The sequence below is a fragment of the Carcharodon carcharias genome, chromosome 6 (assembly GCF_017639515.1).
Source record: "Carcharodon carcharias isolate sCarCar2 chromosome 6, sCarCar2.pri, whole genome shotgun sequence".
In the NCBI taxonomy this organism is placed as follows: Eukaryota; Metazoa; Chordata; class Chondrichthyes; order Lamniformes; family Lamnidae; genus Carcharodon; species Carcharodon carcharias.
Window position 1 is genome coordinate 193370678 of NC_054472.1, and position 27952 is coordinate 193398629.

The 27952-nt window shown below is 47.7% G+C and overlaps 1 protein-coding gene across 4 annotated transcripts in view; it reads left to right on the forward strand.

The window, feature by feature from the left end:
- The window catches only part of LOC121279294 (nucleolar transcription factor 1-like), a 164309-nt gene that overhangs the window by 46625 nt on the left and 89732 nt on the right, over nt 1-27952 (forward strand). For all 4 annotated transcript variants that reach the window (XM_041190432.1, XM_041190430.1, XM_041190431.1 and 1 more), the window contains 7 exons: nt 2647-2757; nt 3652-3779; nt 7635-7776; nt 9135-9176; nt 11619-11771; nt 19567-19710; nt 26239-26418. In XM_041190432.1, the coding sequence (XP_041046366.1) occupies nt 2647-2757; nt 3652-3779; nt 7635-7776; nt 9135-9176; nt 11619-11771; nt 19567-19710; nt 26239-26418 (900 nt within the window). The remainder of the gene's footprint in view (nt 1-2646; nt 2758-3651; nt 3780-7634; nt 7777-9134; nt 9177-11618; nt 11772-19566; nt 19711-26238; nt 26419-27952) is intronic.

The following is a 27952-nucleotide window of genomic DNA, read 5'->3' on the forward strand; positions in this document are numbered from 1 at the left end:
AGGGATGGGCAATAAATGCTGGCCCAGCCAGCAAAGCCCACATCCCATGAATAAATAGAAAAAAAACACACAGACGTTAGTGAATCTGGTGGGTTTTTACAACAATCGACAATGGTTTTATGGTCATCATCAGACTATTAGAGGGGGGGCAGTAGTAGTGTTATTGTCACTGGACTAGTAATGCAGAGCGCCAGGGTAATGCTCTGGGGGCCCAGGTTTAAATCCCGCCACAGCAGATGGTGGAATTTGAATTCAATAAAAATCTGGAATTAAAAGCCCCAAGACCATGAAACCATTGTCACCATTAATCCATCCCTTAGCTAATGTCAACACCCCTTTGTCCTTTTGTCTATGACATCTTTGGCAATCTCTCCTTTGCTTCCATCTATCACTGGCCCTCTATCCAGCTCTACCTGTCCGCCCCCCAACCTAAACAGCTTATATTTCCTCATTTCTGTTTCTCTTCAGTTCTGATAAAGAGTCACTCGGACTTGAAACATTAACTCTGTCTTCCTCTCCACAGATGCTGTCGGACCTGCTGAGTTTTTCCAGCTATTTTTGTTTTTGTTTCATGAAACCATTGTCGATTGTTGTAAGAATCCATCAGGGTCACTAATGTCCCTTTAGGGAAGGAAATCTGCCATCCTTACCTGGTCTGGCCTACATGTGACTCCAGACCCACAGCAATGTGGCTGACTCTTAAATGCCCCCTGAACAGGGCAGTTAGGGGTGGGCAATAAGTGCTGGCCCAGCCAGTGATGCCCACATCTCATGAATGAATTTTTTAAGAATTCCAGATTTTTACTGCCGTGGTGGGATTCAAACCCAGGTCCCCCCTGGATACCTGGAATACTAGCCTAGTGACAGTACCACTATGCCATTGTCTCCCTTTAACTTCGGTGGTGGGAAAACTCCTGGAAACAATAATTCAGGAGAAAATGAATAGTCATGTGAACAAATGCGGGTTAATTAAGGAAAACCAACATGGATTTCTTAAGGGAAAATTGTGTTTAACCCACTTGTGGCAGTTTTTTGAAAAGATAGCAGATGAGGGTAATGCTTTTGATGTGGTGTAAATGGATCTGCAAAAGGCATTTGATACAGTGCCATAGAACAGATTTGTGAGAAAAGTTATCACTCATTGAACAAAAGGGGCAGGAGCAACATGGATACAGAATTGACTGAGTGACAGGAAACAGAATAATGGTCATTGGATGTTTTTCGGGCTGGAGGAAGGTTTGTAGTGGAGTTCCCCAGGGGTTGATATTGGGACCCTTGCCTTTCCTGATATATATTAATGACTTAGACCCTGGTGTATAGGGAACAATTTCAAAATTTGTAGATGATACAAAGCTTGGAAACACTGTGAACTGTGAGGAGGACAGTGTAGAACTTCAAAATGTGGGTGGATAGGTGGCAGATGAAATTCAATGCAGAGAAATATGAGGTGATGCATTTTGATAGGAAGAATATGGAGAGACAGTATAAAATAAAGGGTACAATTCTAAAGGGGGTGTAGGAGCAGAGGGACCTGGGTGTATGTGTACATAAATCATTGAAGGTGGCAGGGCAGGTTGAGAGAGCAGCTCATAAAGTATACAGTATCCTAGGCTTTATTAATAGGGGTATAGAGTACAGGAGCAAGGAGCTTATGTTGAACTTGTATGAGACACTAGTTAGACCTCAGCTGTGTAGAGTTCTGGGTGCCACGTTTTAAGGAGGATATGAAGGCATTGGAGAGAGCACAAAAGAGGCTTATGAGGGTGGTTACAGGGATGAGAAACTTCATTTATGAAGATAGATTGGAGAAGTTAGGACTGTTTTCCTTGGAGAAGGCTGAGAAGAGATTTGATAGAGGCCTCAAACATGCTCTCTAAAATATGCACTCTCAGATGCGTGCTCAGACACACAATATCAGACGCAAACTCTCAGGCACTCCAAGACATGCACAGTCAGGCACGTGTGCTCTCAAGACTCGTGCCCTAAGGCGCAAACTCTCAGGCGCAAACTCTTAGGCACAAACTCTGTACACGTCTTGGAGTGTGTGCCTGAATCAAGCACATGCACTCTCAGACAGGCACACTCAGGCTGGCTCACCTTCAGACCCTCGCACCCTCAAACCTGTGCACCCTCAGACCCTTGCACCCTCAAACCTGTGCACCCTCAGACCCTCGCACCCTCAAACCTGTGCACCTCAGACCCTCGCACCCTTAGACACACTTGCCGATGACCAGCAGAAGTACCTGGATGTTCTCGGAGCACATTGTTTGTTTCCTCATTCCTCAGCTCAGGGGCAGTGAGACCAGTTGTGGTGTCACCACCAGCTGAGCCCAGAGCCTGTTTACCTAGGTGTGTAGCCAGGAGTCAGTGTGCAGCGGAGAGTTGTTGAAACAGGGGTCAGTGGTACAAATATAGGCTTATTAAAGTGTAAAAAGATTGGCTCCAGTTCTATCCTTAAATAGGGGACGGGGCGTGGCTGGGAGATCGAGGTGTTGCTTGGAGACCCGGGCGGGGGATGGTAGCGTTGCCAGGACTCGAGCTATAATCCATCGCCACACTGTCCTGTGCTTTTGACATTTAGATTGGCTGAGTATAGATTTAAATGTAAAGAGTGACAGTCATTGGTTGGTGTGTTCCTATTTTCAGGTGAGTCTGAAGGAGCTAAAAGATGCCCTTCGCAGACAGTGGTCTCAGCTGTCCGATAAAAAGCGTATCAAGTGGATCAGCAAAGCCCTGGAGCTGCAGAAAGAGTACGAGGTAAGGACTCTATTCAACCAGTGCCTCGAATGAAAGGTCACCATTAAACAGACTGTACTTCACACAGAGGACAAACAGCGAACAAACAGCACTTAACAGGTGTACTGAGGGAGTACTGTGCTGTCAGAGGGTCAGTATTGAGGAAGTGCTGCACTGTCGGAGGGTCAGTACTGAGGGAGTGCTGCACTGTCAGAGGGTCAGTACTGAGGGAGTGCTGCACTGTCAGAGGGTCAGTACTGAGGGATTGCTGCACTGACGGAGGGTCAGTACTAAGGTAGTGCTGCACTGTCGGAGGGTCAGTACTGAGGGAGCACTGCACTGTCGGAGGCTCAGTACTAAGGTAGTGCTGCACAGTCGGAGGATCAGTACCGAGGGAGTGCTGCACTGTCGGAGGGCCATTACTGAGAGAGCCCTGCACTGTCGGAGGGTCAGTACTGAGGGTGTGTTGCACTGTTGGAGGGATAGAACTGACGGAGTGCTGCACTGTCGGAGGGTCAGTACTGAGGGTGTGCTGCACTGTTGGAGGGACAGTACTGAGGGAGTGCTGCACTGTCGGAGGGACAGTACTGAGGGAGTGCTGCACTGTCGGAGAGTCAGTACTGAGGGAGTGCTGCACTGTCGGAGGGTCAGTACTGAGGGAGTGCTGCACTGTCGGAGGGTGAGTACTGAGGGAGTGCTGCGCTGTTTGAAGAGCAGCCATTCAAATGAATTGTTAACCCATGACTTTGTACGCCCTATAAGGCTGTTGTAAAATATCCCATGGCCACTAGTTTCGAAAAAGATTGCAGGAAATCTCTCTGTTGTCCTGACTAATATTTTTCCATCAACTAAGATTGCTAACAGAGTAAAATTAATATGCAGTTTGTGAGATTTTATTTGGAATTGATTTTGCAGGCATCTATGAGAGTTTATGTCGAGGCTCACCCAGATTTGAACTTTGAAGAAGCTCCCAGGTCTGTGCTAACCAAAGCTGAGAGACAGTTGAAAGATAAATTCGATGGACGACCCACAAAGCCACCTCCGTGAGTCTTCAAACATTGTTGGGATGACCAGTGCAGTGTGGCAGGTTTCTGCTGCTTTGATTCTATGGTCGCCGGTCAGCTTCATGGATGCTGGAAAGCACCTCACCCACCTGGTGGTTCTTCGTGAGTCAGTTCGGGGAGTGGAGGAGACGAGGAGCCATTCTAGGTTTCACTGTCCTGACTTCTTGTCCAGCCCAACACAAATCAGCAGCTAGTTACCAGGAGGAGGGAGCTGGGCAATTTGCTGTTTTGTTCTGTTTTCCATACCCAGAACCCAAGAACCAAGTTTCAAGGGATCAGCTCCATGTTCCCTTAGTTACAACTGAGACCCAACATGGGGAATCCAGACTTGATGACAGCATGGGGTTAGATACAGAGTAAAGCTCCCTCTACACTGCCCACGTTAAACACTCCCAGGACAGGTACAGCACAGGATTAGATACTGAGTAAATCTTCCTCTATACTGTCCCAGCAAACACTCCCAGGACAGGTACAGCACGGGGTTAGATACAGAGTAAATCTCCCTCTACACTGTCCCCATCAAACATTCCCAGGACAGGTACAGCACGGGGTTAGATACAGAGTTAAGCTCCCTCTAGACTGTCCCCATCAAACATTCCCAGGACAGGTATAGCACGGGGTTAGATACAGAGTAAAGCTCCCTCTACACTGTCCCCATCAAACACTCCCAGGGCAGGTACAGCACGGGGTTAGATACAGAGTAAAGCTCCCTCTACACTGTCCCCATCAAACACTCCCAGGGCAGGTACAGCACTGGGTTAGATACAGGGTAAAGCTCCGTCTACACTGTCCCCATCAAACACTCCCAGGACAGGTACAGCACGGGGTTAGATACAGGGTAAATCTCCCTCTACACTGTCCCCATCAAACACTCCCAGGACAGGTACAGCACAGGATTAGATACAGAGTAAAGCTCCCTCTACACCGTCCCCATCAAACACTCCCAGGACAGGTACAGCACGGGGTTAGATACAGAGTAAATCTCCCTCTACACAGTCCCCATTAAACACTCCCAGGACAGGTACAGCACAGGGTTAGATACAGAGTAAATCTCCCTCTACACAGTCCCCATTAAACACTCCCAGCACAGGTACAGCACGGGGTTAGATACAAAGTTCCCTCTACACTGTTCCCACCAAACATTCCCAGGACAGGTACAGCACAGGATTAGATACAGAGTAAAGCTCCCTCTACACTGTCCCCATCAAACACTCCCAGGGCAGGTACAGCACAGGGTTAGATACAGAGTAAAGCTCCCTCTACACTGTCCCCATCAAACATTCCCAGGACAGATACAGCACGGAGTTAGATACAGAGTAAATCTCCCTCTACACAGTCCCCATTAAACACTCCCAGGACAGGTACAGCACAGGGTTAGATACAGAGTAAATCTCCCTCTACACAGTCCCCATTAAACACTCCCAGCACAGGTACAGCACGGGGTTAGATACAAAGTTCCCTCTACACTGTTCCCACCAAACATTCCCAGGACAGGTACAGCACAGGGTTAGATACAGAGTAAAGTTCCCTCTACACTGTTCCCACCAAACATTCCCAGGACAGGTACAGCATGGGGTTAGATACAGAGTAAATCTCCCTCTGCACTGTCCCATCAAACACTCCCAGGACAGGTACAGCACGGGGTTAGATACAGAGTAAATCTCCCTCTACACAGTCCCCATCAAACACTCCAGGACAGGTACAACACGGGGTTAAATACAGAGTAAAGCTCCCTCTACACTGTTCCCACCAAACGTTCCCAGGACAGGTACAGCACGGGGTTAGATACAGAGTAAAGCTCCCTCTGCACTGTCCCATCAAACACTCCCAGGACAGGTACAGCATGGGGTTAGATACAGAGTAAAGCTCCCTCTACACTGTCCCATCAAACACTCCCAGGACAGGTACAGCACGGGGTTAGATACAGAGTAAATCTCCCTCTACACAGTCCCCATTAAACACTCCCAGGACAGGTACAGCACAGGGTTAGATACAGAGTAAATCTCCCTCTACACAGTCCCCATTAAACACTCCCAGCACAGGTACAGCACGGGGTTAGATACAAAGTTCCCTCTACACTGTTCCCACCAAACATTCCCAGGACAGGTACAGCACAGGATTAGATACAGAGTAAAGCTCCCTCTACACTGTCCCCATCAAACACTCCCAGGGCAGGTACAGCACAGGGTTAGATACAGAGTAAAGCTCCCTCTACACTGTCCCCATCAAACATTCCCAGGACAGATACAGCACGGAGTTAGATACAGAGTAAATCTCCCTCTACACAGTCCCCATTAAACACTCCCAGGACAGGTACAGCACAGGGTTAGATACAGAGTAAATCTCCCTCTACACAGTCCCCATTAAACACTCCCAGCACAGGTACAGCACGGGGTTAGATACAAAGTTCCCTCTACACTGTTCCCACCAAACATTCCCAGGACAGGTACAGCACAGGGTTAGATACAGAGTAAAGTTCCCTCTACACTGTTCCCACCAAACATTCCCAGGACAGGTACAGCATGGGGTTAGATACAGAGTAAATCTCCCTCTGCACTGTCCCATCAAACACTCCCAGGACAGGTACAGCACGGGGTTAGATACAGAGTAAATCTCCCTCTACACAGTCCCCATCAAACACTCCAGGACAGGTACAACACGGGGTTAAATACAGAGTAAAGCTCCCTCTACACTGTTCCCACCAAACGTTCCCAGGACAGGTACAGCACGGGGTTAGATACAGAGTAAAGCTCCCTCTGCACTGTCCCATCAAACACTCCCAGGACAGGTACAGCATGGGGTTAGATACAGAGTAAAGCTCCCTCTACACTGTCCTCATCAAACACTCCCAGGACAGGGACAGCATGGGGTTAGATATAGGGGTTAGCTTGTTCTATATTCAGCTGTGTGTCTCAACCTACACACCCATGTCACACCTTCCACACATCACCCATTTTGCAGCCGTCTGAAATGGGGAACAGTTTAACTTGAGGTACGATCCTGACTGAGAGAGTCGATATCTGATTCCTAAATGCACCATGCTGCACTGCTGTCTCTCCTAGAGCTATATTAACGCATTTTACTGCACTGCTGTCTCTCCCAGAGCTATATTAATGCACTGTGCTGCACTGCTGCCTCTCTGAACTGTATTAATGCATTGTGCTGCACTGCTGTCTCTCTGAGCTTTATTAATGCACTGTGCTGCACTGCTGCCTCTCTGAGCTTTATTAATGCATTGTGCTGCACTGCTGTCTCTCTGAGCTTTATTAATGCACTGTGCTGCACTGCTGTCTCTCTGACTGTATTAATGCATTGTGCTGCACTGCTGCCTCTCTGAGCTTTAATAATGCACTGTGCTGCACTGCTGTCTCTCTGAGCTTTATTAATGCACTGTGCTGCACTGCTGCCTCTCTGAGCTTTATTAATGCACTGTGCTGCACTGCTGTCTCTCTGACTGTATTAATGCATTGTGCTGCACTGCTGCCTCTCTGAGCTTTATTAATGCACTGTGCTGCACTGCTGTCTCTCTGACTGTATTAATGCATTGGGCTGCACTGCTGCCTCTCTGACTGTATTAATACATTGGGCTGCACTGCTGCCTCTCTGAACTGTATTATTGCACTGTGCTGCACTGCTGAGTCTCCCAGAGCTGTATTAATGCACTGTGCTGCACTGCTGCCTCTCTGAACTGTATTATTGCACTGTGTTGCCCTGCTGAGTCTCCCAGAGCTGTATTAATGCACTGTGCTGCACTGCTGTCTCTCTGAGCTTTATTAATGCACTGTGCTGCACTGCTGCTCCAGGCTAATGATCTGAAGCTTGTTATTATTTCAGGAATGGTTACTCGTTGTACTGTGCAGAGTTGATGGTTAACATGAAGGACATCCCCAGCACAGAGCGCATGGTGTTGTGCAGCAAACAGTGGAAGGTCATGTCACAGAAAGAGAAGGACACATATCAGAAACGCTGTGAAAAGGTGAGAGACACACTGCCTCAGGGCTCCTTGCACAGCACCCTGAATTTAACCACACAAACTGGGAAACATGGAGTTGTTATGAAAACACTAGAAATTGGAGTGGTTTGAAATTATAAGGGGCTGAGATTTTTCAGTCTTCCTTTGCCGTGGGGTGGTGCCAGAGGACTGGAGAATTGCAAACGTTACACCCTTATTCAAAAAAGGGTGTAATGATAAGCCCAGCAACTTCAGGCCAGTTAGCTTAACTCCGGTGGTGGGGAAACTTCTAGAAACAATAATTCTTAACAAAATTAATAGTCACATGTACAAATGCAGGTTAATTAAGAAAAGCAAGCATGGATTTCTTATGGGAAATCATGTTTAGCTAACTTGCTGGAGTTTTTCGAAGAGGTAACAGAGAAGGTTGATGAGGGTAATGCTGTTGATGTGGTGTACATGGACTTTCAAAAGACATTTGATACGAAATTGGCTGAGTGACAGGAAACAGCAAGTAGTGGTTAATGGATATTTTTCAGGCTGGAGGAAGGTTTGCAGTGGAGTTCCCCAGGGGTCAGTGTTAGGATCCTTGTTTTTCCTGATGCTTATTAATGTGACCTAGACATTGGTGTACAAGGCACAGTTTCTAAATTTGCAGATTATATGAAACTTGGAAGCATTATGAACTGTGAGGATGATAGTGTCGAACTTCAAAAGGACATTGACAGATTGATGGAATAGGCAGACAGGTGGCAGATGAAGTTTAGTCAGAGAAATAAGTGATTTAATTTGGTAGGAAGAATGTGGAGAGACAGTATAAAATCAAGGATACAATTCTAAAGGGGGTGCAGTAGCAGAGGGACCTGGGTGTATATGCGCATAAATCATTGAAGGTGGCAGGGCAGGTTGACAGTGCGGTTAATAAAGTAGACAGTATCCTGGACTTTATTAATAGAGGCATTGAGGAAAATTTTTCCACCAAGGGAGAGGTTAGCGTTTGGAATGCTCTGCCTGAGAGTGCAGTAGAGGCAGGTTTAATCGAGGCATTCGAAAGGAAATTAGACAATTATCTGAAAAGGAAGAATGTGGAGGGGCATGGGGAGAAGGTGGGGGGATTGAACTAGATGAGCTGCTCTCATTTGGAGAGTCGGTACAGACATAATGGGCCAAACAGCCACCTGCACTATAACAGTTCTGTGATTAATTCTTCAGTCTTCTCTTTAAACGAGAAAAGGGCCCCAACCTATTCAATCTTTCTTGATAAATCTATCCTCTCAGTTCTAGTGTCATCTTGTGAATCTTCTTTGCACTGCTTCCAGTTCCGTCATATCCTTTTTCTAATATCTGTTGTCCATGACCATCATTTTCTGTTCCTTCCACAGAAGAAGAAACTTTACGAGTCTGAGATGCAGCGATTCCTCGAGGTGAGTAAATAATATTTCCTGTAGTGTTGGAAACTGCATGCTGAACGGTGCTATACCTATCCTGGGAGTGTTTGATGGGACAGTGTAGAGGGAGCTTTACTCTGTATCTAACCCCGTGCTGTACCTGTCCTGGGAGTGTTTGATGGGGACGGTGTAGAGGGAGCTTTACTCTGTATCTAACCCCGTGCTGTACCTGTCCTGGGAGTGTTTGATGGGGACAGTGTAGAGGGAGCTTCACTCTGTATCTAACCCCATGCTGTACCTGTCCTGGGAGTGTTTGATGGAGACAGTGTAGAGGGAGATTTACTCTGTATCTAACCCCGTGCTGTACCTGTCCTGGGAGTGTTTGATGGGGACAGTGTCGAGGGAGATTTACTCTGTATTTAACCCCGTGCTGTACCTGTCTTGGGAATGTTTGATGGGGACAGTGTAGAGGGAGCTTTACTCTGTATCTAACCCTGTGCTGTACCTGTCCTGGGAGTGTTTGATGGGGACAGTGTAGAGGGAGATTTACTCTGTATCTAACCCCGTGCTGTACCTGTCCTGGGAGTGTTTGATGGGGACAGTGTAGAGGGAGGTTTACTCTGTATCTAACCCCGTGCTGTACCTGTCCTGGGAATGTTTGATGGGGACAGTGTAGAGGGAGATTTACTCTGTATCTAACCCCGTGCTGTACCTGTCCTGGGAATGTTTGATGGGGACAGTGTAGAGGGAGGTTTACTCTGTATCTAACTCCGTGCTGTACCTGTCCTGGGAGTGTTTGATGGGGACAGTGTAGCGGGAGATTTACTCTGTATCTAACCCCGTGCTGTACCTGTCCTGGGAGTGTTTGATGGAGACAGTGTAGAGGGAGATTTACTCTGTATCTAACCCCGTGCTGTACCTGTCCTGGGAGTGTTTGATGGGGACAGTGTCGAGGGAGATTTACTCTGTATTTAACCCCGTGCTGTACCTGTCCTGTGAGTGTTTGATGGGACAGTGTAGAGGGAGCTTTACTCTGTATCTAACCCCGTGCTGTATCTGCCCTGTGAGTGTTTGACGGGGACAGTGTAGGGGGAACTTTACTCTGTATCTAACCCCGTGCTGTACCTATCCTGGGAGTGTTTGATGGGGACAGTGTAGAGGGAGCTTTACTCTGTATCTAACCCCGTGCTGTACCTGTCCTGGGAGTGTTTGATGGGCACACTGCAGAGGGAGCTTTACTCTGTATCTAACCCCGTGCTGTACCTGTCCTGGGAGTGTTTGATGGGACAGTGTAGAGGGAGCTTTATTCTGTATCTAACTCTGTGCTGTACCTGTCCTGGGAGTGTTTGATGGGACAGTGTAGAGGGAGATTTACTCTGTATCTAACCCCGTGCTGTACCTGTCCTGGGAGTGTTTGATGGGGACAGTGTAGAGGGAGATTTACTCTGTATCTAACCCCGTGCTGTACCTGTCCTGGGAGTGTTTGATGGGGACAGTGTAGAGGGAGTTTTACTCTGTATCTAACCCCGTGCTGTACCTGTCCTGTGAGTGTTTGATGGGACAGTGTAGAGGGAGCTTTACTCTGTATCTAACCCCGTGCTGTATCTGCCCTGTGAGTGTTTGACGGGGACAGTGTAGGGGGAACTTTACTCTGTATCTAACCCCGTGCTGTACCTATCCTGGGAGTGTTTGATGGGGACAGTGTAGAGGGAGATTTACTCTGTATCTAACCCCGTGCTGTACCTGTCCTGGGAGTGTTTGATGGGCACACTGCAGAGGGAGCTTTACTCTGTATCTAACCCCGTGCTGTACCTGTCCTGGGAGTGTTTGATGGGACAGTGTAGAGGGAGCTTTATTCTGTATCTAACTCTGTGCTGTACCTGTCCTGGGAGTGTTTGATGGGGACTGTGTAGAGGGAGCTTTACTCTGTATCGAACCATGTGCTGTACCTGTCCTGGGAGTGTTTGATGGGACAGTGTAGAGGGAGATTTACTCTGTATCTAACCCCGTGCTGTACCTGTCCTGGGAGTGTTTGATGGGGACAGTGTAGAGGGAGTTTTACTCTGTATCTAACCCCGTGCTGTACCTGTCCTGGGAGTGTTTGATGGGGACAGTGTAGAGGGAGATTTACTCTGTATCTAACCTTGTACTCAGCCTTTGTGTCTAAATTTGAAATGTTTGATTTTCAAATAGAATCATCCTTCAACTTGCCAGGCACAAAATTCATTCTTTCTTTCCCTATTTTCTTCTTATTTCTACTTTTCGGTTTTCACATTCTCTTTCCTGATTATTTGCTCTCTGTATTGTACGTCTGTGTGTGGGTGTCTGTTGTCTCATTCTTTTTCTCTCTGTCTCCCCTCTTTTCCTCGCTGTCTCTCTGCACACTGTCTGCCCCTATCTACCTCTCTCTGTTGGTAGTTTCTGTGCAGTCCGATTGGCAAGCTGATGTTAATTGTGAAATGTTGCTGGATTTCTCAGAGTCTCCCGGATGAAGAGCGGGAAAGGGTGTTACTGGAGGAGAGAGTTGGAGGCAGCAAAATCATGAACAACATCACAACAAACACACAGAAGAACGGCACCCAGCGGACAAAACCTGGCAGCCCCACCTCGCCAGCCTCACCAACCAGCAAGGTCAGTTTTCTGATGGCGCCAACGGGACTGACTCGATTGCACATTGGAAAACAAGGAGGCCATTCAGCCCCTCAAGCCTGTTGTACTATTTAATGAGATCATGGCTGATCTGTGACCCACCTTTGTCAAATGTCCCCTGGCACCCACTGATCAAGTCTTTATCAATCTCATGCTTGAACATTCCAGATGACCCCCGACGTCCACAGCATTATGGGAGTTCCATATTTCCACTCCCCTTTGTGTGAAGAAGTGCTTCCTGACATCACCCCTGAACAGCCCAGCTCAAACTTTACTATTCTGCCCCCTCGTTCTGGACTTCACCTACCAGAGGAAATAGTTTCTCCTTGTCTAACGTATAGACTTCTTTAATCATCTTAACCATCTCTATTGGATCACCGGTCAACCTTCTAAACTTAACGGAATAGAAGTTGTTTTTGTGCAATCCATTCTCATAAGTTGTCCCATTAAGCCTTGGTATCTTTCTGATGAATCTGCACCGCACCCTCTCCAAGGTCATTATCCCCTTCCTGAGGTGTGTACCCAGACTAATCCAGTTACTCCAGATGGGGTCTAACTGAGACTCTGTACAACAAACATCATTTCCTCATCTTTGTATACCAGAGTCATTGGGATGTTACTGAGCTAAAATAGGTATTCTCTGTGTTTGATGGTGAATGGCAGATCCCAACACTGGGTCCCTGAAGCTGCCAACAGAAACAATCCAAAGGCAGGACCTTAATTAGGATTACATAGAATACGCAGCACAGGAACAGGGTATTCGGCCCAACCAGCCCATGCTGGTATTTATGCTCCACTTGAGTCTCCTCCCATCTTCCCTCATCTAAATCTATCACTGTAACCCTCTATTCCCTTCTCCCTATGAGAGTGCAGCTCATAGTTTATTACTGATGATCCAGTCTCAGTCCCAGACTGAATTTATGGCTGTTTAGATGCTCTGGCTTGTTTTCCTGCCCTCAGACATTTTTGTTCATCAGTTTGTTACCCGTATCTGGGGCTTATTGAGTAAAGCAACATGTTGATGGGCTGAATGGTGACACTGTCTCACTGTCTCTGTGAACAGGAAGTGCACAGGAGCAGCCCTGGGTGATGGGCAATTTTTCTACTGATTTTCTAAAGGTCTTTTTTCCATCTCTGTTCCACTCTCCACACAATCGTGGCAGAGTGCAGGGGGGGGGCTCTGACTCTGGACCCTCTCACCTGCTTTCCGCTTTCCAGCTGTGCAAAACCTAACGAATTCCCAGGAGTCAAATCTGTTGGGAATTGGCTGACTGGAATAATAAGATCATAAGAAATAGCAGTAGATTATAGCACCATCGAGCCTGATCCACCGATCAGTACGATCATGGCTGATCTTGGCTTCAACTCCACTTTTTCTTCCATTCCCTGTATCGATTAATCCCCCGAGAGACCAAAACTCTGTCTATCCAACTTCAATGATGGAGCATCCACAACCCCTCCTGCCCTGGGGTAGATAATTTCAAAGATTCATTACCTTTTGAGTGAAGATATTTCTCCTCATCTGTCTGAAATGATGGTCTTTTCATCCTGAGACTGTTCCCCTATGTTCTAGATTCCACAGCCAGAGGGAACAACCTCTCAGTATCTACCCACCCAAGCCCCTTCAAAATCTTTTGTGTTCTGTTAAGATCAGCTCTCATTCTTCTAAACTCCAGATATTATTGATCTAATTTACGAGGTCTCTTATCCTAGGACCAAGACATTGGCGAATGATTTGGTGATATAATTGGAATTCAGTTTAAGGTGAAAATCTATGGATTAAAAATCTGGGATCAGAAAAAGTGACAATGAAACTATCAGATTGCTGTAAAAACCCAACTTGGTCACTTGTATCTGAGTGAGTGTCCTTTAGAGAAGGTCACCTGCCTATACCCGGTTTGTATCTATATCTGACTCCAGTCATTCTGTCATTTTTTTTCATTCATTCATGGGATGTGGGTGTCGCTGGCTAAACCAGCTTTTATTGCCCATCCCTAGTTGTCCTTGAGAAGGTGGTGGTGAGCTGCCTTGAACCGCTGCAGCCCATGTGGTGTAGGTACACCCACGTGCTGTTAGGGAGGGAATTCTAGGATTTTGATTCAGTGACAGTGAAGGAACGGTGATATGTTTCCAAGTCAGGATGGTGAGTGGCTTGGAGGGGAACTTCCAGGTGGTGGTGTTCCCATCTATCTGCTACCCTTGTACTTCTAGATGGTAGTGGTTGTGGGTTTGGAAGGTGCTGTCTAAGGAGCCTTGGTGAATTCCTGCAGTGCATCTTGTAGATGGTACACACTGCTGCTACTGTGTGTCGGTGCTGGAGGGAGTGAATGTTTGTGGATGGGGTGCCAATCAAGCGGGCTGCTTTGTCCTGGATGGTGTCCAGCTTCTTGAATGTTGTGGGCCTTGTAGATGGTGGACAGGCTTTGGGGAGTCAGGAGGTAAGTTACTCATCACACGATTCCTAGCCTCTGACCTGCTCTTGTAGCCACAGTATTTATATGGCTAGTCCAGTTCAGTTTCTGGTCAATGGTAACCCCCAGGATGTTGATAGTGGGGGATTCAGTGATGGTAATGCCATTGAACATCAAGGGGCGATGATTGGATTCTCTCTTGTTGGAGATGGTCATTGTCTGACATTTGTGTAGCGCCAATGTTACTTGCCACTTGTCAGCCCAAGCCTGTATATTGTCCAGGTCTTGCTGCATTTGGACATGGACTGCTTCAGTATCTGAGGAGTCGCGAATGGTGCTGAACATTGTGTAATCATCAGCGAACATCATCACTTCTGACCTTATGATGAGAGGAAGGTCATTGATGAAGCAGCTGAAGATGGTTGGGCCAAGAACTCTACCCTGAGGAACTCCTGCAATAATGTCCTGGAGCTGAGATGACTGACCTCCAACAACCACACCCACCTTGCTTTATGCTAGGTATGACTCCAGCTAGCAGAGAGTTTCCCCCCTGATTCCAATTGACTCCAGCTTTGCTCGGGCTCCTTGATGCCACACTCGGTCAAATGCTGTCTTGATGTCAAGGGCAGTCACTCTCACCTCACCTCAGGAGTTCAGCTCTTTTGTCCATGTTTGAACCAAGGCCAGGGGTTGAGGTCAGGAGCTGAGTGGCCCTGGTGGAACCCAAACTGGGCATCAGTGAGCAGGTTATTGCTAAGCAAGTGCCGCTTGATAGCACTGTTGATGACCCCTTCCATTACTTTACTGATGATCGAGAGTGGACTGATGGGGCGGTAATTGGTTGGGTTGGATTTGTCCTGCTTTTTGTGTACAGGACATACCTGGGCAATTTTCCACATAGCCGGGTAGATGCCAGTGTTGTAGCTGTACTGGAACAGCTTGGCTAGGGCCGCGGCAAGTTCTGGAGCACAAGTCTTTAGTACTATTGCTGGAATATTGTCAAGGCCCATAGCCTTTGCACTATCCAGTACCTTCAGCTGTTTCCTGATATCATGTGGAGTGCATCGAATTGGCTGAAGATTGGCATCTGTGATGCTGGGGATCTCCAGACTAGGTGAAGATGGGTCATCCACTCAGCACTTCTGGCTGAAGGTTGTTACAAATGCTTAAACCTTATCTTTTGCACTGATGTGCTGGGCTCCTCCATCATTGATGGTGGAGATATTTGTGGAGACTCCTCCTCCAGTGAGTTGCTTAATTGTCCACCACCATTCATGACTGGGTGTGGCAGGACTGCAGAGCTTAGATCTGATCCGTTGGTTGTGGGATTGTTTAGCTCTGTTTATCACTTGCTGCTTATGCTGTTTGACATGCAAATAGTCCTGTGTTGTAGCTTCACCAGGTTGACACCTCATTTTTAGGTATGCCTGGTGCTGCTCCTGACATGCCCTCCTGCACTCTTCATTGAACCAGGGTTGATCCCCTGGCTTGATGGTAACGGTAGAATGGGGGATATGTTGGGCCATGAGGTTACAGATTGTGTTTGAGTACAATTCTGCTGCTGCTGATGGCCCACAGCATCTTATGGATGCCCAGTCTTGAGTTGCTAGATCTGTTCAAATCCTACCCCATTCAGCACGGTGATAGTGCCACACAACACCATGGAGGGTATCCTCAATGTGAAGGCAGGACTTTGTCTCCACAATGACTGTGCGGTGGTCACTCCTACTGATACTGTCATGGACAGATGCATCTGCAGCAGGCAGGTTGGTGAGGATGAGGTCAAGTATGTTTTTCCCTCTTGTTGGTTCCCTCACCACCTGGCACAAACCCAGTCTAGCAGCTATGTCCTTTAGGACTTGGCCAGCTCAGTCAGTAGTGGTGCTACCGAGCCACTCTTGGTGATGGACATTGAAGTCCCCACCCAGAGTACATTCTGCGCCCTTGCCACCATCAGTGCTTCCTCCAAGTGGTGTTCAACATGGAGAAGCACTGATTCATCAGCTGAGGGAGGGTGGTACGTGGTAATCAGCAGGAGGTTTCCTTGCCCATGTTTGACCTGATGCTATGAGACTTCGTGGGGTCCAGAGTCGATGTTGAGGACGCCCAGGGCAACTCCTTCCCGACTGTATATCACTGTGCTGCCACCTCTACTGGGTCTGTCCTGTCAGTGGGACAGGACATACCCAGGGATGGTGATGGTGGTGTCTGGGACAGTATCTGTAAGGTATGCTTCTGTGAGTCTGACTATGTCAGGCTGTTCTTGACCAGTCTGTGAGACAGCTCTCCCAATCTTGGCATAAGCCCCCAGGTGTTAGCAGGAGGACTTTGCAGGGTCGACAGGGCTGAGTTTGCTGTTGTCGTTTCCGGTGCCGAGGTCGATGCCGGGTCGTCCGTCCGGTTTCATTCCTATTTTGTGTCTCTGTAGCGGTTTGTTACAACTGAATGTCTGGCTCGGCCATTTCAGTCAACCACATCGCTGTGGGTCTGGAGTCTCCTGAAGGCCAGACCAGGTAAGGACAACAGATGAGTTTTTGTGACAACCGACAATGGTTTCATGGTCATCATTGGACTTTTAATTCCAGATTTTTATTGAATTTGAATTCTGCATATGCTGTGGTGAGATTCAAACCCAGGTTTTTAGGTCCCAGAGCATTATCCTGGGTCTCTGGATTACTAGTCCATTGACAATACCACTACACCATCGCCTCCTCCCGTGCCTTCAATTCATCTGCAGAAGGTGTCTATTTTCATATCAGAACTGAGGGAATGTTGTTCAGCCTTAAGATCCAAGACAAAGGTGTGTCATGTTCTTAACATCAGAGAGTTGCCCTATGCTGACAGTGATATTCTAACATTCTGCACTGAGGAACACCTTCAGCAGCAAATGGACAGACTCTCTCACACCTGTCAAGACTTTGGTTTGACCTCAGCATCAGGAAGACACATGTCATCGTCCAGGATGTTACCACACTACCATCTATCAGTATTGACAATGTGACGCTGGAGGTTGTTGATAGTTTCACATATCTCAGTTCCACAATCTCCAGCATTCTGTCACTCGATGCTGAAATCAACACACACATCACAAAAGCTGCAGTTGTTCTGTCCAAGCTGAGTAAGAGAGTTTGGGACAACAGCAACCTGACTGAGATCACCAAACTGTGAGTCTGCCAAGCCTGCATCCTCAGTGCACTCCTCTGCAGTGGTGAGACCTGGACAACATATGCTCGGTAGGAGAAAAGGCTGAACAGTTCCCACCCTCGCTGTCTCAGACATATCTTTGGCATCCCTTGGCAGGACAAGTTCACCAACTCAGAGGATCTGGAGCGTGCTAATTGGATCAGATAGGCTCATTGCGAAAGCAACGGTGTCTGCTCTGGCTCGGCCACATTCATCAGATGGACGATGGCCAACGTAACCAAAGACCTCCTGTAAGGTGAACCGGCCACAGGGTCACGATGTCCTGTGTTTCCACACCTCGGTTACAAGGACACATACAAGGGCAGGATAAAGATGGCGGACATTGACACTGACCCCTGGGAGACACTCGCTGACTGCCGGGACCTCTAGAGGCTGACTGTTTGGAAGGGCATTGGGAGAGGTGAACAGAAACGAAAAGCTCAGCTGGCCGGGTAGAGGGGCCAGAGAAAGCAGATTGTGCACCTTCTCAGTTCCACTGTCTTCCTCCACAGAGACTGCCAGCTAGAGTAGAGCTCCTCAACAACACCAGGTGATGTTTAACACACAAATGACCACCCTGGAGCAAGCCATTGTCTTACAAGACAGAAGCTGCCAAGGAGAGTCCCAGACCATCATAGTTAACTCCTGACTGCCTCCTGTAATGATCCAGCAGTGATATCTGTGGTTGAGGATGAAGACCCACCACTACCTTCCCAGGGATAGGCAACAACTACCGGCCTTTCCAGCAACACAGATAATCCCGAGAAGGTTTTTTTTATATAAGGCAGAACATGAAGGGACAGCACTGAGATTACAGTGAAATGGTGAGTAGCTCAGCAACGTTAGAAAGGGCTACATTAACTTCAGTATCACCAAGGGATTGGTGGAAACCAACCCTACAAGATTTTTAATTGATTTATATCCCCTGTTGTTTGTAGAGTCAGGTTATGACTGAATCAGGCTCAATCTGTGATGCATGTTGCAGTTGAGCAGCCAGCCCATCCACCCCGGATGTGAAGGATGACAGGTGGACACAATAGGCAGTCAGTACCCATTGATTCTCTTACCCCTGTGAGAGTCAGTGTGTGTGGAACTTGTACCCCAGTCAGAGTCAGTGTGTGTGGGACCCGTACCCCAGTGAGAGTCAGTGTGTGTGGGACCCGTACCCCAGTGACAGTCAGTGTGTGTGGGACCCGTACCCCAGTGAGAGTCAGTGTGTGTGGGACCCGTACCCCAGTGAGAGTCAATGTGTGTGGGACCCGTAACCCAGTGAGAGACTGTGTGTGTGGGACCCATACCCCAATGAGAGTCAGTGTGTGTGGGACCCATACCCCAATGAGAGTCAGTGTGTGTGGGACCTGTACCCCAGTGAGAGTCAGTGTGTGTGGGACCCGTACCCCAGTGAGAGTCAGTGTGTGTGGGACCCGTACCCCAGTGAGAGTCAGTGTGTGTGGGAACCGTACCCCAGTGAGAGTCAGTGTGTGTGGGACCCGTAACCCAGTGAGAGACTGTGTGTGTGGGACCCATACCCCAATGAGAGTCAGTGTGTGTGGGACCCATACCCCAATGAGAGTCAGTGTGTGTGGGACCTGTACCCCAGTGAGAGTCAGTGTGTGTGGGACCCGTACCCCAGTGAGAGTCAGTGTGTGTGGGACCCGTACCCCAGTGAGAGTCAGTGTGTGTGGGACCTGTATCCCAGTGAGAATCAGTGTGTGTGGAACCCATACCCCAGTGAGAGTCAGTGTGTGTGGGACCTGTGCCCCAGTGAGAGTCAGTGTGTGTGGGACCCATACCCCAATGAGAGTCAGTGTGTGTGGGACCTGTACCCCAGTGAGGGTCAGTGTGTGTGTGACCCGAAACCCCAGTGAGAGTCAGTGTGTGTGGGACCCGTACCCCAGTGAGAGTCAGTGTGTGTGGGACCTGTACCCCAGTGAGAGTCAGTGTATAATGGAGAGGGTGGAGTGAAGATTACTAAGGAAGAGAGGGTACTGATTGATATGAGTCGGAAGAGGCCGATCAGGCCCTTGGAGTCGGTCCCTCTGTTCACTTCGATCATGGCTGATCTGTAGCTCAACCCCACTGAGTCCAGTTAACTTGTTAGCCGCCTGCATTGTATTTTGAAAGCTGCACATAATGAGTTGTGCACCCTTATAATTTCATGAATCCTTTCTCTCCTCTTTCAGAGCGTTCCCGAGAGACCACAGCAGCCCATCTCCGCCATGTTCCTCTTCTTCCAGGAGAAAAGAAAGGACAATCGGAATCTAACAGAGAGTGAGCTGACCCGCCAGCTGGCCAGGATGTGGAACGAGTTGTCAGAGAGGAAGAGGGTAGGGAGGTTGGCCCAATGATGGAGAGGGAGGCTGAGTATGTACTGCCTCACTCTCTAACTCTCCTGTTTCCCGCATCTCTCTGAATGATACCCCTGTGTCTGATCAACCTCTCTAACGTCTCTCTCTGCTTCTGATCACCCCAAGACTCCCCTCTCTTTATCTCTGATCACCGCAACTCCTCTGTCTGTCTACGATCACCTCCTCTAACCCTTCTCTCTGTCTGTCTCTCTCTTCAATCACACTCTCAAATCCTTCTCTATCCCCAATCACACTCTCTAACCCCTCTCTCTGTCTCACTCTCTTACTCTCTCTCTCTCTCTCTCTCTCATAGAAACATAGAAACTAGGAACAGGAGTAGGCCATTCGGCCCTTCGAGCCTGCTCCACCATTCATTATGATCATGACTGATCATCCAACTCAATACCCTGCTCCCGCTTTCTCCCCATATCCTTTGATCTCTTTCACCCCAAGAGCTATATCTAACGCCTTCTTGAAAACATACAATGTTTTGGTCTCAACTACTTTCTGTGGTAGTGAATTCCACAGACTCACCACTGTCTGGGTGAAGAAATTTCTCCTCATCTCAGTCCTAAATGGTCTACCCCATATCCTCAGACTGTGATCCCTGGTTCTGGACTCCTCCACCATCGGGAACATCCTTCCTGCATCTACCCTGTCTAGTCCTGTTAGAATTTTATAGGTTTCTGTGAGATCTCCCCTCATTCTTCTGAACTCCAGCAAATATAATCCTAACTGACTCAATCTCTCCTCATATGTCAGTCCCGCCATCCCAGGAATCAGTCAGGTAAACCTTCGCTGCACTCCCTCTATAGCAAGAACATCCTTCCTCAGATAAGGAGACCAAAACTGCACACAATATTCCAGGTGTGGTCTCACCAAGGCCCTGTATAATTGCAGCAAGACATCCCTGTTCCTGTACCCGATTTGCCTTCTTTACCGCCTGCTGCACCTGCATGCTTACGTTCAGCGACTGGTGTACAAGGACACCCAGGTCTCGTTGCACATTCCCCTCTCTCAATTTATGGCCATTCAGATAATAATCTGCCTTCCTGTTTTTGCTACCAAAGTGGATAACCTCACATTTATCTACATTATACTGCATCTACCATGCATTTACTCACTCACTCAGCTTGTCCAAATCACATTGAAGCATCTCTGCATCCTCCTCACACTCACCCTCCCACCCAGCTTTGTGTCATCTTCAAATTTGGAGATATTACATTTAATTCCCTCATCTAAATCATTAATATATATTGTGAATAACTGGGGTCCCAGCACCGATCCCTGCAGTACCCCACTAGTCACTGCCTGCCATTCGGAAAAAGACCCATTCATTCCTACTCTTTGTTTCCAATCTGCCAACCAGTTTTCTATCCATCTCAATACACTACCCCCAATCCCATGTCTTTAATTTTACACGCTAATCTCTTATGTGGGACTTTGTCGAAAGCCTTCTGAAGGTCCAAATAAACCACATCCACTGGCTCCCCCTCATCAGCTCTACTAGTTACGTTCTCTCCAATCACAATCTCTAAGCACTCTCCCTCTCTCTCTCTCTCCAATCATACCCTCTAACCACGATGTCTGCAATCAAACTCTGTAACTTCTCTCTCTCTGTCTCTCTCTCTCCAGTCACACTCTCTAATCCCTCTCTCCCTGTCTGTCACTAATCACACTCTCTTTCCTCCCTCTCCAAATTCACTCTCTAACCCATCTCTGTCTCTGTTTCTCTCTCCAATCACACTCTCTATCCCCTCTCTCTGTCTCTCTCTTTTCAATCACATTCTCTAACCTCTCTGTCTCTTTCTCCAATCACACTATCTATCCCACTCTGTCTATTTCTCTCCAATCACTCTCTAACCCCTTTCTCTGTCTCTCTCTCTCTAGACACGCTCTCTAATTCTTCTCTCTCTCTGTATCCAATCACACTTTCTATCCCTTCCTCTCACTCTTTCTCTCTCTCTCTCCAATCACACCTATAGTCCCTCTCTCTGTCTGTCTCTCTCCAATCACACTCTCTATCCCTCTCTCTCTCTCTAATTATACTCTCTAACCCCTCTTTCTATCGCTCTCTCCAATCACACATTCCAATCTCTCTCTGTCTCTCTACAATCACACTCTCTGGTCCCTCTCTCTCTCAAATTACACTCTCTGACCCCTCTTTCTATCTCTCTCTCTCTCCAATCACACATTCTAATCTTTCTCTCTGTCTCTCTTCAATCACACTCCCTGTCCCTCTCTCTATCCCTCTCTCTCTAATCACTCTCTTTCCAGTCACACTATATAACCCCTCTTTCTGTCTCTGTCTCTCCAATCACACACTCTAATCTCTCTCTTCAATCACACTCTGTATCTTTCTCTCTTTCCAATCACACTTTCTATCCCTCTCTCTTTCTCTAATCACACTCTCTATCCCTCTCTCTCTCCAATCACACTCTCTAACCCCTCTTTCTGTCTCTCTCTCTCCAATTACACACTCTATTCCTCTCTCTCTGTCTCTCTCTCTTTCCAATCACACTCTCTAACCCCTCTCTTTGTTTCTCTCTCTCCAATCACACTCCATCCCTCTCTCTTTCCAATCACACTCGCTAATCCCTCTCTGTGTGTCTCTCTCTCTCCAGTCACACTCTCTAACTCCTCTCCCTTTCTCTCCTGAACTCAATTGCCAGTCTGTAAATCCTCAGCTGAAGATTTTGAAATGTGGGTTTGAGGTTAGAGAGTTTGGAATGTGATATATGCTACTGCACTTCACCCTGACCTGCAAGTCTCTTTGTGGCTTTCAGAATTGTTCTCATTAACTGTGTTTTAACCCACAGTGGGTGACAGATAGAACTCCCAGTGGTTCCTGCTGCAGTGTGGCCTCTGTCTACCCCCGTTTCACTTTATGGCATGTGGGTGTCACTGGGAGGACCAGCATCTGCTGCCCACCCCTAATTGCCCTAGAATGGAGTGGCTTGCTAGGCCATTTCAGAGGGCAATTAAGAGCCAACCACACTGCTAGGGTCTGGAGTCAAATGTAGCCCAGACCAGGAGAGGTTGGCAGATTTCCTTCCCTGAAGGGGCATTAGTGAACCAGGTGGGTTTTTACAACAATCGATGATAGTCTCATGGTCACCATGACTGAGGCGAGCTTTCAATTCCTGATTTATTCATTGAATTTAAATTCCACCAGCTGCCATGATGGGATTTGAACCCGTGTCCCTAGAGAATCGCCTGGGCTCCTGGATTGCTAATCTTGTGACAATACCACGACACTACTGTCTCTCCGAGATGTGCTTCAATACCTGAGAGCAGTCTGACCCATTCACATCTGTTTGGACAAGGACCGTGTGACCAAGATCCCATTGGGCTATTGGGAATGTTCCTTCAGCATCTCCCAGGCTCCTCCCTGATTCACTGTCACCCCTGCAGCTCCCCCACCCCCCTCCACATACACACATTGCTTTGTCTCCCTACAGCCCTCCAACACATCGGCCAACTTGAGGGGTAGGCAAGTCTGGAGAAATCAGTTGAGGGTGAAAATTGGGGAGGGGGTACTGAGTGTGGGGAGAGGAGGATTTAGATTCTGGAAAAATCCCAGAGGATTGGAAAACCGTCAATGTAACACCCTTATTCAAAAAGGGAGGGAGACAAAAAACAGGTAACTATAGGCCAGTTAGCTTAACATCTGACATTGGGAAAATGTTAGAGTCTATTATAAAGGATGTAATAGCAGAGCGTTTAGAAATACATAATCTAATCAAACAGATTCAGAATGGCTTTATGAAGGGGAAATCATGCCTGACAAAGTTATTAGAATTCTTTGAGGAGGTGACAAGCAGGATAGATAAAGGGGAACCAGTAGATGTAATATATTTGGATTTCCAAAAGGCGTTCGATAAGGTACCGCACATAAGGCTACTTAATAAGATAAGAGCCCATGGTGTTGGGGTAGTATATTAGCATGGACAGAGGATTGGCTAACAAATAGAAGACAGAGAGTTGGGATATGGGAGGGTGGGTTACGGACAACCTGTAACTAGTGGAGTGCCACAGGGATCAGTGCTGGGGCCTCAGTTATTTACAATATATATGAATGACTTGGATGAGGGAAGTGAATGTACTATCGCCAAGTTTGGGGATGACACAAAAATAGCTGGGAAGACAAGTGATGAGGATGACACAAAGAGTCTACAGAGGGATATAGACAGGTTAAATGAGTGGGCAAAAACTTGGCAGATGGACAATAGTGTGAGAAAATGTGTGGTTATGTACCTTGGCAGGAAGAATAGAGGAGCTGAATATTATTTAAATGGAGAAAGACTGCAGAAAGCTGCAGCACAGAGGGATTTGGGCGTCCTTGCACATGAATCTCAAAAAGCTAACTTACAAGTTCAGCAGGTAATAGGGAAGGCAAATGGAATGTTGGCCTTTATTTCAAAGGGAATGGAGTATAAAAATAGGGAAGTCTTGCTAAAACTATACAAGGCACTAGTTAGGCCACACCTAGAATACTGAGAACAGTTTTGGTCCCCTTATCTAAGGAAAGATATACTGGCATTGGAGGCAGCCCAGAGAAGGTTCACTAGGTTGATCCCGGGTATGGAGGGATTTTTTTATGAGGAGAGGTTGAGTAGGTTGGGCCTGTACTCATTGGAGTTTAGAAAATGAGAGGCGACCTTATTGAAAGATATAAGATTCTTAGGGGGCTTGACAGGGAAGATGCTGAGAGGTTGTTACCCCTTGTGGGAGAGTCTAAGACCAGAGGGCATACTCTCAGTCACTCATTTAAAACAGATGAGGAGGAATTTTTTTCTCTCAGAGGGTAGTGAATCTGTGGGATTCTTTACCACAGAGGGCTGTAGAGGCTGGGTCATTAAGTATGTTCAAGGCTGAGACAGACAGATTTTTAATCAATGAGGGGAACAAAGGCCATGGGGAAAAGGCGGGAAAGTGGAGTTAAGGATTATCAGATCAGCCATTATCTCACTGAAAGCCGGAGCAGACTCCTAGGCTGAATGGCCTACTTCTGCTCTGTCTTATGGTCTTATGGACTGAGTGTGGAGAGAGAGGGTGTGAGTGTGTGCTTAGTGTTGGGAGGAGGGTTGGATGTGGGAAAGGGGGGCTGAGTGTGGGGAAGGGGAATGGGTGTGGGGAAAGGGTGTGGGTGTGTAGACAGGATACTGAGTTTGGGGAGGGGATATGGGAAGAGAGAGTATGGTGAGGGGAGCTGTGTGTGGAGAGGGGGGCTGAGTGAGGGTAGAGGGAGTGTGGGTGTGGAGAAGGGGGCTGGGTGTGGGGAGAGATTGGGAGTGAGTATGGGTAAGAGAGGAGTGAGTGTGGGGGCAGACGGATGAGTGGGATGGGGTTAGTGTTGTTTGTTCATTCATAGGATGTGGGCTTCACTGGCTGGACCAGCATTTATTGCCAACCCCTAGTTGCCCTTGAGAAGGTGGTGGTGAGCTGCCTTCTTGAACCACTGCAGTCCATGTGGTGTAGGCACACCCACTGTGCTGTTAGGGAGGGAGTTCCAGGATTTTGACACCGCGACAGTGAAGGAACGGCGATATATTTCCATGTCAGGATGGTGAGTGGCTTGGAGGGGAACTTCCAGGTGGTGGTGTTCCCATCTATCTGCTGCCCTTGTCCTTCTAGATGGTAGTGGTTGTGGGTTTGGAAGGTGCTGTCTAAGGAGTCTTGATGAGTTCCTGCAGTGCATCTTGTAGATGGTACACACTGCTGCTACTGTGCATCGGTGACGGAGGGAGTGAATGTTTGTGGATGTGGTGCAAATCAAGCGGGCTGCTTTGTCCTAGAGGGTGTCTAGCTTCTTGAGTGTTGTGGGAGCTGCACTCATCCAGGCAAGTGGGGAGTATTCCATCACACTCCTGACTTGTGCCTTGTAAATGGTGGACAGGCTTTGGGGAGTCAGGAGGTGAGTTACTCACCACAGGATTCCTAGCCTCTGACCTGCTCTTGTAGCCACAGTATTTATATGGCTAGTTCAGTTCAGTTTCTGGTCAATGGTAACCCCCAGGATGTTGATAGTGGGGAATTCAGTGATGCTAATGCCATTGAACATCAGGGGGAGATGGTTAGATTTTCTCTTGTTGGAGATGGTCATTGCCTGACACTTGTGTGGTGTGAATGTTACTTGCCACTTGTCAGCCCAAGCCTGGATATTGTCCAGGTCTTGCTGCATTTGGACATGGACTGCTTCAGTATCTGAGGAGTCGCAAATGGTGCTGAACATTTTGCAATCATCAGTGAACATCTCCACTTCTGACCTTATGATGGAAAGAAGGTCATTGATGAAGCAGCTGAAGGTGGTTGGGCCGATGGTGTTTGGAGAGAGGGATGGTGGGGACAGAGGAGTGAGTGTGGGGGACGGGCAGGTGAGTGGGAAGAGGTTAGTGTGCGGAGGGAGGGAGAGCAGGGAGAGAGGGGTGATTGTGCGGGGAGCTCTGCTGTATATTCCATGCTTGGTCACTGAATATCTGATCTCTTCATTTTGCCTTTTGCCAGGAAAAGTACAAGAAAATGGAAAGAGCCTTGAAGGCAGAATACGAGCAAAAGATGCAGAACTTCCTGAAGGAGAAGAAGGATGGTGGAGCTACAAGGAAAGGGAAGTGGCCTGAGAGTCCCAAAACTGCAGAGAAGATGTGGGAGCAAACAGTGATCGGTGATTACACGGCAAAACACCGGGTAGGTGACCAGCCGAATAGAGCAGCTTTTATTCATTGTTACAGTTCTGTTTATTGGGATGTGGGTGTCGCTGGCTGGGCCAGCATTTATTACCCATCCCTAGTTGCCCTTGAGAAGGTGGTGGTGAGCTGCCTTTTTGAATTGCTGCAGTCCATGTGGTGTAGGTAAACCCACAGTGCTGTTAGGGAGGGAGTTACAGGATTTTGACCCAGTGACAGTGAAGGAACGGCGATATATTTCCAAGTCAGGATGGTGAGTGACTTGGAGGGGAACTTCCAGGTGGCCGTGTTTCCATCTATCTGCTGCCCTTGTCCTTCTAGATGGTAGTGGTTGTGGGTTTGGAAGGTGTTGTCTAAGGAGCCTTGGTGACGAGGAATAAACACCTGGTTTTCAATGAAGGAGTCTGACTGTTGGTTTTGTAACACAGCCTTCTCTAACTGCACAAGAACTTGACCCTGCATTTCTCATCTTCTATATTCAGCTGTTATAATATATTCCAAAGCTTGTGTCTGTAGGAGCTTCCCTTCATCTTTCAGATATAGATTCTTCTGTTCATACTTATAGTGCAAAGTAATATAGACAAATGCAGAAAAGCAGACATGCACACGCAGACACGCACATGTAGACACATATACACACATGCACTTGCAGACATGCTGGCACAGATACATACACTAGCAGACACACACACCAGCAGACACACACCTACAGACATGCATTCACAGATACACAAACGTACAAGCAGCTGCAGACATGAACCCACAGACACAGGCAGAGAAATGCACACACAGAGACAGACACAGACACAGACACGCACACACAAACATCCCCCACATCCAGAGACAGAGAAGTGCATACACAGATGCAGACAGGCATGCACAGATACAGACACACACTTGCAGGCATGTGCAAACACAGACACGCACCCACAAACAGCCACACATGAGCAGCCAGCACTCAAACACAAACGTATGTGCAGAAATGCAGACGCACAGAATTGCATTCCAGAGACCCAGGGTAATGTTCATAGTTCTGTCGAAGGGTCATGAGGACTCGAAACGTCAACTCTTTTCTTCTCCGCCGATGCTGCCAGACCTGCTGAGTTTTTCCAGGTAATTCTGTTTTTGTAATTTTCACAGCAGATGTTGAAACTTTAACTCAATAAAAACCTGGAATTAAAAGTTTGATGATAACGACCATGAAACCATTGTCGATTGTTGTAAAAACCCATCTCGTTCGCTAATGTCCTTTAGGGAAGGAAATCTGCTGTCCTTACCTGGTCTGGCCTACATGTGACTCCAGACCCACAGCAATGTGGTTGACTCTTAAAATGCCCCCAGAACAAGGGCAATTAGGGATGGGCAATGAACGCTGGGCTAGCCAGTGACACCCACACACCATGAGTGAATAAATTTAAAGAAAGGTGAGCACACGCACATGCAGACACACGCAGGTGTGCACACGCAGACATGCACACGTGGGTATACACATGCAGATTTGCAGGCCTGCACATACAGGCTCTCAGATGCTGACA